Source organism: Melospiza georgiana, chromosome 16 (assembly GCF_028018845.1).
Source record: "Melospiza georgiana isolate bMelGeo1 chromosome 16, bMelGeo1.pri, whole genome shotgun sequence".
Classification (NCBI taxonomy): Eukaryota; Metazoa; Chordata; class Aves; order Passeriformes; family Passerellidae; genus Melospiza; species Melospiza georgiana.
Genome location: NC_080445.1, coordinates 7,544,357 through 7,559,182, shown reverse-complemented (window position 1 = coordinate 7,559,182; position 14,826 = coordinate 7,544,357). Strand labels below are relative to the sequence as shown.

General features: G+C 42.8%; 1 protein-coding gene across 1 annotated transcript; it reads left to right on the top strand.

Moving 5' to 3' along the window:
- The first annotated feature begins 2 nt into the window (after window positions 1-2).
- On the top strand, window positions 3-10,679 carry LYRM1 (LYR motif containing 1). Its single transcript, XM_058035847.1, has 4 exons — window positions 3-92; window positions 7,509-7,667; window positions 8,656-8,748; window positions 10,340-10,679. The coding sequence occupies exons 2-4, from the start codon at window positions 7,509-7,511 to the stop codon at window positions 10,454-10,456; spliced, it is 369 nt and encodes a 122-aa protein (XP_057891830.1). The 5' UTR covers window positions 3-92; the 3' UTR covers window positions 10,457-10,679.
- Window positions 10,680-14,826: the final 4,147 nt, after the last annotated feature.

Below are 14,826 nucleotides of genomic sequence, written 5' to 3'. Positions count from 1 at the left end.
GGGCAGGGCAGGGAAGGCGGCGGCTCGCGCCTCCCGCGCCCACCGGAGCGGGGGCACCCGGCGGGGTGGGGCCGCGGCACGACTGCACCAAGGTAAAGCGGGGACGGGGGGGGGAAGGCGGGCGTACACGCGGGGAGGGCAGAGGGAGGGGAAAGGCCGGAGGCGCGTGCGGTGGGCCGACCCCCCCCTCTGCTTTGCGCGTTGGTTCCCCCGGACTGCGGGGCAAGGCCGCCCCGGCCGCCAGGGGGCGCAAGGACGCCCTGCACACCCGCAGCGCCCCCCGGTGGCCGCGCCGTTCCAGGCCGTGGGGAGCGGCAGCGCCATCTTGACAGTGGCAGCGGCTGTGGGGGTGTGTGCAGGGCTTAATGACCCACAGCGGTCTGTGACCCACAGGGCTCATTGGCCCACAGTACTCAGTGAAGCACAGGGGTCATTGACCCACAGCACTCAGTGACCCACAGCAGTTTGGGACCCACAGGGCTCAATGACCCACAGCAGTCCGTGATGTGAGCCACAGTGCTCATTGACCCAGAGCAGTCTTTGACCCACAGCACTCCAAGCCCCCAGTGCCCACAGTGCTCAATGTCCACAGGCCTTGGTGCCCTCAGCCTTCATCTGTGTGACCCACAGCAGTCTGTGCCCACGGGGCTCAGTGCCCACAGTGCTCTATGACCCACAGCACTCAATGCCCACAGCGCTCCCTGACCCTCAGGAGGAGAAGGCAGTGTCTTAAGCTGCACCAGTGGTTTAGTTTGGACATGAGGAAGACTATCACAGAAAGGGTGATTAGAGGTGGGAATGGGCTGCCCACTTTGGTGCTGGAGTGTTAAGGAAAGCCTGGATGTGCCCTGGTTGGCATGGTGGTGTTTGGTCACACACTGCACTTGGTGGGCTCAGAGGTCTTTAATAACTCGCCTGATTCACAGCCCTCCATGCCCACAGCCGTGCTGTGGTTCTCAAATAGCAACTAAAAATCATGTCTATCAATGAGTTTCATTGAGTGACCCTCAGAATTAAGCACGAAAAGGGTCAGGGAGGATTTTGTCTCTGCTAGCATTAATATTTATACCTGTTCTCGAGCTTGGGAGCGTTTCCAATGCTGGGAAATATTTCTATTCGGGCATTCAGTTGCATTTGGCTGGAAGCCAAGGTATGAATAAGGTGCATAAATCTATACTGGAGCTTGTGTCTATGTTGTTATATTTCTGTATGCTTCTATATTATATAAGCAAAGCCATCCAAGGATAGCTGAGAATTCATTTTCTCTGCTAAATTTCTCATTCTGCATTAAAATCTTTCTCTGCTTGGAAGTAATAGAGAACTAAACACATAGGAGAAGAAAATGGTATGAAAGCATGAACAACAGAGTTGGACAAGATTGGAGACACATTCATATTGCTTCAGAGTTTACCTGGACACTGTGTGCTTTTCATGAGAAAGCTCAGAAATAAATAAAGCAACTTTTTTCGTTTCCCTTCCCCCTTCCCACAGTCTAAGTGAGCATTTCTGTTCTTCCTGAGGCTCCTGCAGCACAGGAGGCACTCCCAGGGCAAGTCTGTATGTCCTACTAAAACCAGACAATGCATCGACCACCTCAGACTAAGAGAATGCAAACCCAGTGATCAAAAGCAACTAGTTAAGGGTTTCCATCTTCATTTATTCAAGTGAAAAAAATTTTATAGAACCTTAATTTTGTGCAAATTGGCTTATTTGAACTGACATAGGAAACAGTGATAAAATCCATGTCCTTGCTTTTACTATTTAATTATATTCTCTTTGCATGCAGTTTGCTTTTTCTGATCAAAAGACTGCTCCATATGCAAAAGCAAGCTTAAAAGAGATCCGAGTTCAGTCAGAAATCTGAGGCACAGATAGAACAGCAGAGTTCCCATCCCAGCTGATGAACAATGTGAGTACAATGACTTAGGGAGTCTGGTTCAGAGGTGTTGATCAGGGTTTCAGATCACTTCAGTTTGCCAGCAGAAAGACACTGGCATGAGAAAATCCTAAACCCTGTGAAAGTCACCTGCTTTTAGATACCATTACAGAATATCTTGGTTCAGTAACTTCATTCTTTTTCATCAAATCTGCATATATTTATGATTGCAAGTGTAGATGGAAAGAGTGAGAAATAAATCTTTGAGTCAAATTGATGGGAATGTCTGGAAATTTGCAGGTTTGTGTCACTGGCAGAAATGAGGATGTAACACCATCATGGAAGAACATGATCTTTCATTCTAGTCATTTGTCACCACGTGGAGATGGAATACTTTGGCTGTGATTGAGGTTTTGCTAGGATTTGGTTTTGTCTGAATCTTTTAAAAAAAGTTATGAATGTTCAATCAAGAATGAAAATCAAATGAAATCTTCATTTTGCCAGTACATGCTGCATCCATGTGTGGTCAGCGTTTGCAGGGTATTGTCACAGGCCACTGAGTCATTGATTTCAGTAAAAGAAGACAAAATTACTTCTGTGGAAACTAGATTTTGAAACTTAATATTGCTGGAAGGCATGTGACTTATCCAGCTATCACAGGAACCTGTGACCCCTTCTCTGCCCCCTGTGCCACAGGAACTCATTGTCTCAGTTGTTGTCCCTCAAGGAAATGACAGCCCAAGCACACTGCTGCCTGAGGAGCCACAGACTCATTGTGGCAGACTTGCATGAAAGATGAATATGGATTACTGACCCCTGTGCTGTGGAGAGCTCTAAAAGGAATGATTGATTATCTGCTGCATTAGCAGCAGGAGAGAGACTGCAGGTTACTTTTTAGCTAAGTGGAATCATTTAACTCCTTTAAAAATCCCCAGATATGTGAATTTTTCTGGATATCTTTAAATAAACATTAGCCAGAGAGGGCATTTGAAAATAGGAGCTGTAGATTGGCACACAGGCTGGATTGTGGGCACATGGTATGAACATGGGGCTGTTCCCTACTACAGTGTTGATACACCAGGGTCTTGAATGGCATCATTTACTTCAGTAACAGGGATGTGTGCACAGCTTCATTTGGAAGGCAGTCAGCCCAGCACTTTGTCACTGTGTCTTCAGACTCCTTGCCAGTAGCAAACCAGCTGTCAAATAGAAGTTGTGTTGCTGCTAAATAAAACATTTTACATCTGAGAAGCTCAAAGCTGCCTTTTCAAATTATTTCATGCAGGGTTTTGTTCCCCACCTCCCCTGAGCAAACCCAGTTTCAGCACCAGCACTAGGTGTGTTTTACTAACATGTGCCCCAGTTAGCTGGGGTGTGAAAGAAGAGATCAATTGTTTTAAAATACCCTTTTTTCCCCATGGGCTCTTCCTTTCAACCTTTATTTCCTAAAATCCTCTATGTACTCATTGCTGGCAGACTTTATACTTAAAATGAGTAGCTAATGCTTGATTTGAGAAGACAGGATGAAATAAAATAGACTTACAACTTCACCAAAGGAGCTGTGCAGAGGAGGAGGGTGCTGGACGTGTGTTCCCAGGCAAGCATCCCTGCTGGGCAGCAGCTGAGGTTCAGCTGCTCCTGGATCTGCAGTCAGTCCTGGTGCAGCCTGTCTGCTGTCCTGGCTGTGCTCTGACACTGCACTCTTGGGGCCATTGCAGAGTGCACTTGGCAGATTCCTTTTATTATTTTTATATGAACTTTTAGTGTAAATCCTAGACAAGCCTGCAAACAGCACAATAATACTGGTGTTTCATTGATTATTCAGATTACTGAACTTTTGGGTCAAGCATCTAACAATCCAAAGGATTGTTAGATTGTTTCCTGAAAGAAAATAGTCCATGTTTATAGTCTAAGGGACTATTTGTTTTAATTAACAGTGATAAAGTTTGCACGTTCACCATGCAGTAAGCCATTAAGTGATCTCCTTTGGAGTTTGGGTACAATGGGAGGTTTCAGGTGCCCGATTGATAAGGGGGTGTGTGGGACCAGGGGAGGGTCAGAGCCCCGCGCTGCCGGCTCTGCCCACACCCAGCGGGGCTCCTCTGGCTTGGCTCCTTCAGAGCCCAAATTCCAGCACTGGGTCCCGACTGCGGCCTCCTCTGTTCCCCTCCTTTGGAGTTTGGGTACAATGGGAGGTTTCAGGTGCCTGATTGATGAGGGGGGTGTTTGGGACCGGCTCTGCTCACACCCAGCGGGGCTCCTCTGGCTTGGCTCCCTTCAGAGCCCAAATTCCAGCACTGGGTCCCGACTGCGGCCTCCTCTGTTCCCCTCCTTGGAGTTTGGGTACAATGGGAGGTTTCAGGTGCCTGATTGATAAGGGGGGGCGTTTGGGACCGGCTCTGCTCACACCCAGCGGGGCTCCTCGGGGAGGCAGCGCTTGGCTCCCTCCAGAGCCCAGATTGCAGCACTGGGTCCCAACTGCGACCTCCTCTGTTCCCCACTGGCACAGCTCCCTCCGAGCTCTCCCGGTTTGCTTTGTGGCAGTGAACAGCCGAAATTTGCTCAGCTAATACAATAGCCCCGTGCTTTCTGCCAGAAACGCCTGTGGTTAACCTCTGTGGGCTGCACGCTGCAGTAAAATGAAGGGTGGCAGAAGTTAAACAATGGGTGTGACTACCACAAGATGGGTGTTAGTGGGAAAGTGGTGTAACATCCACTTAGCATTCCAGAGATGTGAAATATAATTATGATTTAAATGCCAAAGATGTAAGTTGAAAGATGAGTAAGTACAAGGACATGAAAGCCTCCCTTATCTTCCTTTCTATCCCACTCAGAATCATTTTGCACACCCACAAAACTAATACAAGTGGTGTCACTTGATGAAATTGCACCCGATACATGACTTGTACCATCACTTACATTTCTGTCAGTGTGGGCACTGTTTATACCAAAGGAAAAATTCCAATCTCATTTACAACATTTTAAGTTGGAAGTAATTTTGCTCTCAGTGGAATTACTCCCTATTTATACTCCCACTCAGATCAGAATCTGACCCAGGCTTTGAATTTTGTCTTATTTGCTCTCATCCTCTCCTATCATAGACAGAAGTCCTCAATCTGCAAAGGGCTCCTCATACCTTCATTTATGTATCTTTGCAGAAATGGCCTATGAGCAGGTCTGTAATGATAATTGTTGACTAAATGAGCCCTGGGAGCAGCTGGTTGCTGAGTAGAGATGAGTGGCTGCTTACTGTCTTTTACATCATCCAGCCTATGTGGGAAGGAGAGCAAGAATGCAGAAGGGCAGCCCATGATGAGGGGCTCCACAGTTCTGTAGCAATTCCACCACAGAGGAGTAAAGAAGAAAAGAGTGAGATGTAGGTGGGGGAGGGGGAGCAACCAGCGGGAAAAATAATTGTTGGTTCTAGACTTTTCAATAAAATCTTTCTGAACAGATTCAAAAATGTCTAAAACCCAAGGGCAGCAGGTGTAGTCAGCTCTGAACAAAGGGCATGTGCTGTCCCAAGCTGTCACTTTGGAGATTGTCTGATGCATAGATCAGAATTGAAACCTGCATTTTAAACATTTTTACCCCCAGCATTGTTCCTTTTATTTTCTCTATGGATTACATGAAAACCTAACCTGTTTTCAGCTTCTCAGAGGTGACACCTTCAGATAAAAGCAGAGGAGGGAAGTCAGGAGAGGCTCTAGGTGAGAACGGGATTTGGGACTCTGCGTGTGCTAAGTTAACCCTTGTAACTGAACTGTTTCTTTTTTGTACAAAATATGCACCTAGCAGGGGGAAGCAGTGATTTTTCAGATACAGGTACATCTGTGCCTTTGTGTCTGACTGATTTCACTGCCTGAAATGGAGCTCTAGAGTGGATAAAGTGAAGCACTTACTCCAAACTGTTTGATGAGCTGGGACTACCTAGTTATACTATTGTGGAATTCATTTCCTAGAAATACTATAAACATTTACTGGAAGTACTGTCTTCTGTGTAGGAAGAATAATTTTCTATCTGGGGGAAAAATATATGATTGGTTAAACATGTTAAAATACAAAGAGCAAAACAAAAATATTCGCTCTTAGGAATCAGAGAAAAATAGGTCTTGAAATGATGAAAGGTCTTTAGATGACAGCAACAGTTAAGATAAGGCTAGGAATTTATAGATCAGGATTTTTTATGAAAAAGAACCACGAGCCAAATCCTGTGTTCAGGTTAGCATCTGTAATTCCAACTTTGGTGAGGGAAAGAGGGTCAGGAGCCACAGGAGCTGGTTCTGGTCAGCCACTGTGCTGGAGCTCAAGAACAGCCTGAGAAGCCTTTGGCTTTAGCCCCTCTTTTACAACTCAGAATCCCAGGAATTGCCACAGACTGCAGGGATTTGAGCACACTGCCAAATTCTGGGTGCTGCATTAGGAAGCAGCTTTTCCTCGTGGCCAAGAGTGTGCTCCCTCCAGGGGGAAGGTCAGGCTGGCTCAGTTACTCTGCTCCAGACTGTCCATTCCCAGCACACAGGTCTGATTGCAGGGTAGATTCACACACAGTAATTAGAGCTCCAGGTTGGCAAATGGATCCTGATAGTCAGATAATGTCCTGTTCCTGACACTTGTCCCTCATTGCATCCATGTACTCACTTGGCAGTGCTGCTGCACCTTCCTTTGGCACAGTGAGGTACCTCTCACACTGCACTGCCCCTTGAGCACAAGTCATTGTTTCTGTTAATTTAATTCATTACTGAAATTCTGTCATCCAGAAGTGGATTTGTCTCAGGGATATTTGTGGTCTGTCATGAAATAGTGTAACCAGTTACATGATAAAATACTCATTTACATGAAGCAAGAATAAGATTTCATTCCTTCTTCTGACAAATAGTCTTATCACACCTGGAGGCTGATTCAGTGGGCTCAGCAGGTTCACAGCTCTCTGAAAATCAAGGCATTCAGGAGTTTCCTAAATCCACAGTTAGTCTGCCTCTCCTGAGTGCTTAGATAAAATAGCTTTCATCACCTTTTCATCACTTCAAACTCCAGCTGAATCATTACTGCCATGGTATCACAAATAAGCCTCTCAGCCCCTGGAGCCTATACAAGTTTTCAGCAATATTGTGGTGATTTTAACATGTATTTCATTCACAGATTTGCAAAGATAGGGTCAGCATTGGTACAACAGTGTCTCAGGAAGGGGGATGTGTAGAGTTTCGGTGACTTGCCCAATGTCTGTTGCAAAACATCAGTGAAACAGAACCCAGGCATTCTTGTACCAAGCTTGATTCAGCAAAGCACTAAACCAAGTGCTGAACTTTGAGCAAAAGCTCAAGCTGTTTGAATGGAGATAGATTTAAGTATCTACATAAATACTTTGCTGGACTGAGTCTTCAACTTTCCACAGCTAATTATTCTTTACAGCTATTTCAGGGTTTTTTCATATAGGTCAGTATATCTTTGGATGGCAGAAATATTTTTAAATTATTTAATAGCGTGAACAAATGTCCAAATATTCAAATTTCAGCACTGATTGGTTTGACCACAAACTCCCAAAACATTCACTTCCTTTTCACACCAGGCCTTTTGGCAACCTAGATGTTCATGCACATGTTGGGGGCTTTGTCTTGTCTTGCCTTTCTAGATGACCCCAGCAACTCGACAAGAAGTTCTCGGCCTTTACCGCAGAGTTTTGCGAATAGCCAGAACCTGGCAGTCGGCATCAGGACACACAGAGGACACCATGAGGGAGAAGGAGTACATCAGAAATGAGGCCAGAACATTATTCCAAAAAAACAGAAATGTGAGTGTCCTCATGGTGCTGAATTTCCAACTTACTCTTGTCCTGCTCTTTGCACTCTGTGGTTGGAAGCTGAGAGAGGAATGTAAGGGCTGAGTTCCCAAAAATTTCATTCACCTTAAATGCTGGTGCATTTGGGTTACAGTTTAAATATCATCCCTGAGAAAACTCAAACCATTTCAGCTCTTCATTAACTACTGTAGAAGTCTAAAAGGTCTTTTTTCAGTAAAAAAGTGCCAAGAAAAAATTAAATTCCAAAGATACTGCTTGTGTAATTGAAGCAGCTTTTGATCTTTACAAAGTTAGCTAAGTGTATCATTACCCATGCAATGGCAAACAGAACTCAGCAGCTTCTTTTTTTCTTTTCAAAGCAGCAATTACTGGCACTTCTTTTAAAAGAAGCACTTTATTCTTAAGGAAGAAATTTCAAACCCTGGTAATCAAAGACCCTTCTTGTAATTCAAGATCACAACACTTATTTATATCCTATATTGGTCTGGGATTAAATTGAAGTAATGCAAAATCAAAAAAATGAATTTAAGTCATAATTCACACCACATTTCTCACTTCAAAGAGAGTTTCTGGATAGGATGATAACAGAATATACACCAAGCAGTGTGTTTCCTTTCTTCCCTGGTGACCTTGCAGAGTGATGAACAGATGAGCGTGGTTTTTTCATAGATGTAGTGGTAGTTTACATCTCTATTGTCTTTTTACAGGGAAAATACCATATTTAGGTAAAAAACTCCTTCTGCAGCCTCAGTCCTGACAGGCTCTGGGCGTTGACATTCAGCACCATCAAGCCCAGAACTGCTGAGTCCAGGAAAATACCAATGGTGCCTTTTATGGGTGTGAAAAATACAATTCATTGTGTCCTTGAGTTTGCCAAAAGAAGCTAAGGAAAGCCACGTGCTGGGCATCATTTACACTTGAGCTTCCAGTTGCTAATTACTGTACTCCTATAAAACACTTGTTTGTCTGATTATCCCAGGTAACAGATCCAAAGCTGATTAAGCAGTGCATAGAAGAATGTGAGGCAAGAATAGAAATTGGACTTCACTATAACATCCCCTACCCGAGACCTGTGAGTATAAATCACAAAGCCTTCACTGATACCTGCTGAGCTTTCCCTGTGCAACAAAACCATCAGTTTCCATCACTCTCACTGCACTGCATTTTTAGATGAGCTGGCATTTAAATGTATGCTAAAGCAGAGCCAAATGTACATTGAGATGTTCTCTATCTTTCACTGTAAATTGGAGAATTTCTTCTCAAAATAAGGAGTCAAAGTCTAAAAGGAGTTGCATAAACTAATTCCCAAGGCCTCTGAATACTTAGCCAACCAATGAATATGGAGAAACATGGTAATGGAATCAAATAATAGAAGGGAATGAGAGAATAAAAATACCTAATTACATCTGCCATCGGTACAATGATTTTTTATAGCCTATATTACTGTTAACTGTTCTCCTGGTCACAAATCAGGTTTTATGAAATACCTCTCTGTGTTGCTGCCTGTGAAGAACATGTCCAAGATTACTGAAATGCTGGAATTTGCAGCAAAGTTTTCTAGTGCACCATTCAGTACAGTTTCCTCACTGCCCAGTTACCTCTGTCAGTAATTCTTTATGCTGTCTCCCATAGAGGCATCCTCTCTACTCCTGTTGATGAGTTTATTTTCACATCTACAGTTCCCTTATCAAGGCAGTCATGGTCCAAATTAAATTGTATCTTTATCAGATGCTTGCCTAGACTATGGTCACTGTTACCATCTGTTTCAGTATACAGAATGGCAATGCACAGCTGGCAAACAATGTTCCTAGAAATGGGCCTAAAATGTGTGCTCTGCAGTGGTTTCAAAATCCCAGAGGATCTGCTCTCTCAGACAAACTGGATGATTGTTATTTTTCAGATTCTAGAAATCTCTACTGCTGCTTTAGTCAGTGCTTTTACTACTATTTGCACCTAAACACCCATCTTACAGGATGACAGCCTCAGCAACAGTAACACCTGACTGCTGCCACCTACATTTTTCAGTCATTTCAGGGCTACAGCTGCATGATTCCCACTAACAGTCTTATGAAATATAAAGGCTTTGTCAATCAAAGGAAGAGTCTGTCACCTATTGCTCCTTCTGCTTATGGAGTCAATGACATTGAGTGTGCATTATAATGTGCCATATATATATAATCATGACAGTAAAAAGGCAGCCTTTCAGTACATACAGTTTGGGGTTATTTTGTAACTTGTTAAGTAGGTATGAATAAATCACACAGTGATTCAAGACATTACTCAAGAATTTTTAGCGTTTCTAGTTCATGCTGTTCTGGAACATTGTCAGCAATCCTGTTTCATCAGGTGTCATTGCTGTGTGATACCAAGCTGCAAAACAAAGTTACTAAGGCCTTGCATATATAGGATTTTATTAAGGCCTAAAATATATGGGATTTTAATAAACAGAACAATTAGTTCTGTCATAGTTACACCACCAATTAGTTCTGAAAGTTACACCACTAATCACTCTTCAGAGTGCTCCTCCTAGAAATCTAATAACCTGGCTCGAGACAATAGAGTTACCCTCTCCAAAGTGTGAAGAAATTATTTCAAACTCAGTGAAACTTAGTCTGTATTTTTCTTCCCAACATGCACCTAACTGGTGGGATTTTCTTTTCCAGATCCATCTGCCTCCCATGGGCCTTGCCCACAAACAAGGCCGTACATTGCGACACCAGGAAAAGTTAAGGAAGATTTCTAAGCCAATATATCTGAAATCCCATGATGAAGTTTCATAAGCCACCAGTTTCATTTAAGCTGTGATGTGTAATCACATCCTTTAAACTGTGAACTGCAATCCAGGTGATTTGTGTGCACAACTGTGAATGGTGTGGTCACTTGCTCACACATTTCCTGAAGCCAAAAAGCCAATTGATCCATTGTGTATGATGGATAAGGTTGGTTTAGTATTTATTACATTTCAACCACTGACTTGTCAATAAAAGTAACACTTTTTAAGGAGTGAGCTGTGATACAAAGATTACTTTGACATCAGGACAAACTGCAGTAGGATTTCAAACTCTGTTTGTCTGCAACAGGGTTCTCTGGGGGTTTGAGGGGTCTCAGTTGTGACTCAGGATTGTGCCTTGTGTAAGGTCAGCCAAAATTAAGGAGGTCTGGGACAGTCAAGCAGACACAGTTCCTCCAGAGCTTCTGAATGCCAGTGGGAGTACAGTCACTGCACCATGCACCTGCTCTCCTTCCTCCCTGCTGTCCCTGGAGGAGAGCTCCAGTTTCACACTTCCCTTATGGGGAAGTTTTGTTTCTGGACAGTAGAAGTGACAGCAGAAGTGCCATTATTCCTTTGCAGACTGCAGAGGAGTGGCCTAGACTCTCTATGTCAGCTCTTTTCTCTCTGGAGAGGGTGTGGATGTGAAATGCAAAGTTTGGAATGCTATTACACAACTCTTGAGTAAAACATTCAGTGTTGGGTTCCTCAGGTTCCCATGTATGGACTGGCTGAAAACTCTGCCTTCAGGGTAGCACTATGGGAACAAGCTTAGGATGCTCTGGTGTCCTCACTCTGTGTTTTCACATGGTCAGCTTTTCAGCATAATCAGCACACTGGCTTTCTCAACAATTATTTTAATTTTAGTGTTAGTTTTGAACTCTTATGTTATGGATAGAACCCCAACTTTAGTAAAAGAAAGTATCTACAAGTCTCCTAAGTTTGAGGGGTATTTCTGTTTCCCAGGTGCCTCATGAATAGAAGTAAAATGAAATTAATTTTCTTTTCATGGCCTACCAGTTGTTTTGGCTCCTTTGCAGTCCTCTGACTTTACCAGGCTGTTGACATGTTCTCTTCAGGGAAGTTGGGGTAGCCTTCCATCCTTCAGGCTTGAAATACCAGTGAGACCAAGTTTGGACAAGAGCCACACTGTACTGGACACTACCTAAGCACTGAAAGGACACCTATTCCAGCCTGACTTTAATAGTGGCAAAAAAAAAAATAAAAAAGCAAATTTGACACGTGCATGTGTGTATGATTTCCTTTTAAAGTGGGAGAAATCAATGAAATCTCATTTCTGAGCTCAGAAAGTTATTCATAACTCTCCAAGCTCTAATAAACAATGACAAAGAAATATTGCTGTCTACATGAAAAGTAAGTTAGAACTGGTCCTGTGCAGAACAGACTGACAGTCCCTCCCCAAAGAATGCACTTTTAAGAGTGAAAAAAGTACAAGCAGATGAGAAAAGTATAAGAAAACAATGAGAAGAGTGAATCAGCATGGCAGGTACTGGCTAGCCCAATTTCACACTACCCTTTATGGCTCCAGTCCACAAAGGCCTCTATTCCCATATAATTATTTCCTGGGAATGCCTCATGTGGGGAGTACCAGGTAAAATGCCACTGTTCTGTCAGTGGAAGCTTTGCAAATTTACTGCTGCCAGGAAGACACAAAACAAAACTCCTTTAGCCCAGGAAAAGGGGAATTGCATTAAAAAAAGAAAAAATATTAACATGATTGCACACACTGCTTAATTCTTCATTGAAAGAAGTCTAAATAAGGCTAACCTGATATCCTAATTGTGATGCACCAGTGGAGGGATGCATCAACTGAGCCCAGCCAAAATGTGCAGATGCAAGGGGTTTGCATGGAAGCTTAAACTCACTCTTTGTCATGAATCATTTGTATCTTTTGAATTGCTGAAGTTCATGTGACTAATGAAGGTACTGATGCTCTGACACATCAGGTGAACAAACAGCCATGGAAATGAGAGTCTAAATTTACTGTCTGTGTTACAGTCACAACTCTTTCCTAAGCACATGCTGTAAGATGTAGATTATTTCCAAAGAACAGCCCTAAAATTACAGAAGATTTACACCAAATTGAAATAACAACAGGAGTTTGAGTCTGCTTCTGAAGGAAAATGCAAAGAAGCAATTTTTAAAAGGTTCAAATACCCTCAAGTAACTCAAATAAGTAACCACTTTCTGAACTGAGAAACTAGCAAGTAACAGCATCACATTATTTGAGGTGCCTTAAAATGCTGGACAGCCTAATAATTCTTCAAAGGGTTTGAAAAATTATTAACTGGTGCTTCATCCTCATTACTCTCCATCACCAGAGGGCAAAGACTGAAATTTGTTAAAACTTCAGGCTGTTCAGCTGAAGGAAGGATTAGATCAGCTCTTTTTTCAAGTCTAGAGAGCAAACCCTCTTTCATAGATTAAGTTAGTCAGTATGGAAAGGAGAATCTAACTAGAATCCTTTGATTTTGGAGGTCAAACTGACCAATTACAATTTTGAGGGAGTTTCATAAAAAAAATTCATCTGCACCTCAGTGCAGCAGGTAGGCAGACATCTCAGCTAGTACTCTTGTATTAGATGCCAAGGCCCTTAAACTTCTGTCAAGAAGTATCCCAGTGATTGCCCAATATGTCATTCCTGCACATTAATTTTACTTGCAAAACCAGGTTGTCCTAAAATGCCTCTGCTTTCTGCAGAATTTGTAATGCCCTGGATTCACCCAGGCAGTGTACACTCTGTCCTGTACTTGCTGCACCTTCTCTTACTCCCCTTCCAGTAAATACTGTCATTTTCCAATTTATCACCCTAGTCAGGAGATGCTTTAGAATAATTTACAAGAAAATGATGACATTAACTTTATATTTTTCAGAAATAAAAGTTCTGAGTCAGTTGCATGAACTGTCCTGCAAGCCCACTGGTAGGCAAGGCAGTGATAATTTGTTGACACAGTATCTGGCCTTGAATACCTAAATAACACCTCCTTTCTGCAAATTCTGTCCCTAAATCCATCCTTACTGAGCCTGTAATTTATGAAGCTGTGCTCTTACAACATCAGCAAGCACACAACCTTTTAACAAGATGAACATGGCACCTCCTTACTGAATCACCCCCTCCATGTGGTCTGGGGTGAGGAAATGCTCATTTTGCTGCAGCAGCTCCCCAGGGCAGCATCACAGCACCAAAACAGGTAAGGTTACCTGATCCACCTTCCCACTAATACCAGCTGCCTCATGTAATACCTTTCAGATGGTAGAAAAAGAAAAAGGCAAGCTGGACCTTGCTGTGTGGGCCCTACAATGTACCCATCAGAAATGGTACCAGTAACATCCCTCTTTTATCCACAGACACTTATTTGATCATACCTATACATTCATTTCCAAGAATGCCAATTAGAGCAGAGACCTGCAACTTTCACTAGTAACTCTAATCCTATTAGGCACAATAGTCTAGCTGTAGGTGGAAAAATTTGGAGTCTTTGTATTGTCTTCTGCTTTTTCATTGTATAATGTTCCCTTTAACAGCCCAGCAGTGTTAAAACCCACAGGGGTAGTACTTTCTAAAAAGAATTTTTGTACAGATCAGAGGAAGGTTTCAGTCTCCTAAGAAAATGTACAAACCCTGTCTGTCTTACAGCATCCCTAGCTGGAAATCTGTCTCTGCTAAGGGAAAATACCTCTTGCTCTGTAATGCATTTTTTCCATCTGCCTTGAGTTATTACCAAGGCTGTAAATCTGCTATTTGAAGTAATTACAAGTGGGGTTTGTGGCTTATTTAATGAGTGCTTCTAATTAACAAATGAAAATTCTAAACCTGTCAATCCAAGGATTCTAATACTACTATTACAAGGTACTTACTTTGTCCAAAATTTTTTCACATTTCTATCATGTCCAACTAGCAGCTGAGTTGCTTTTTTCTTTTTTCTAAATGCATCTCAGCCAAGAAAGGCTGTGAATTCTAATGTTTAGCCAGTTTATCATTCTCCAGGAAGGTCTAGACAATGCTAAGGAAATAAGGTTGGGAAGCTCATTTCAAAGAACCACAGAAAATTATCTCTTAAGACAGATATCCCTTGACAATAAATTCCATTACTTTTCTGTACTAGGGAGGGCAGCCTAGGAAATCATGTAGTGCTGTAATCATCAGCTAAAGCAGGTCAGCCATGCCTGATCCCTGGGAAGGGGATGCACAAGCCCTCTCTCACAGACTCCTCTCTTACCTATATATTTTTTATCATGTCTACAAAAGATTAAAATACATCTGTAATGATATTCTAAGAGATGCCTTCATATCAAATCTAAACATCAGCACACAGGCAGCATTTAGAAAATCAACACGTAACAAGGACATTGCACACA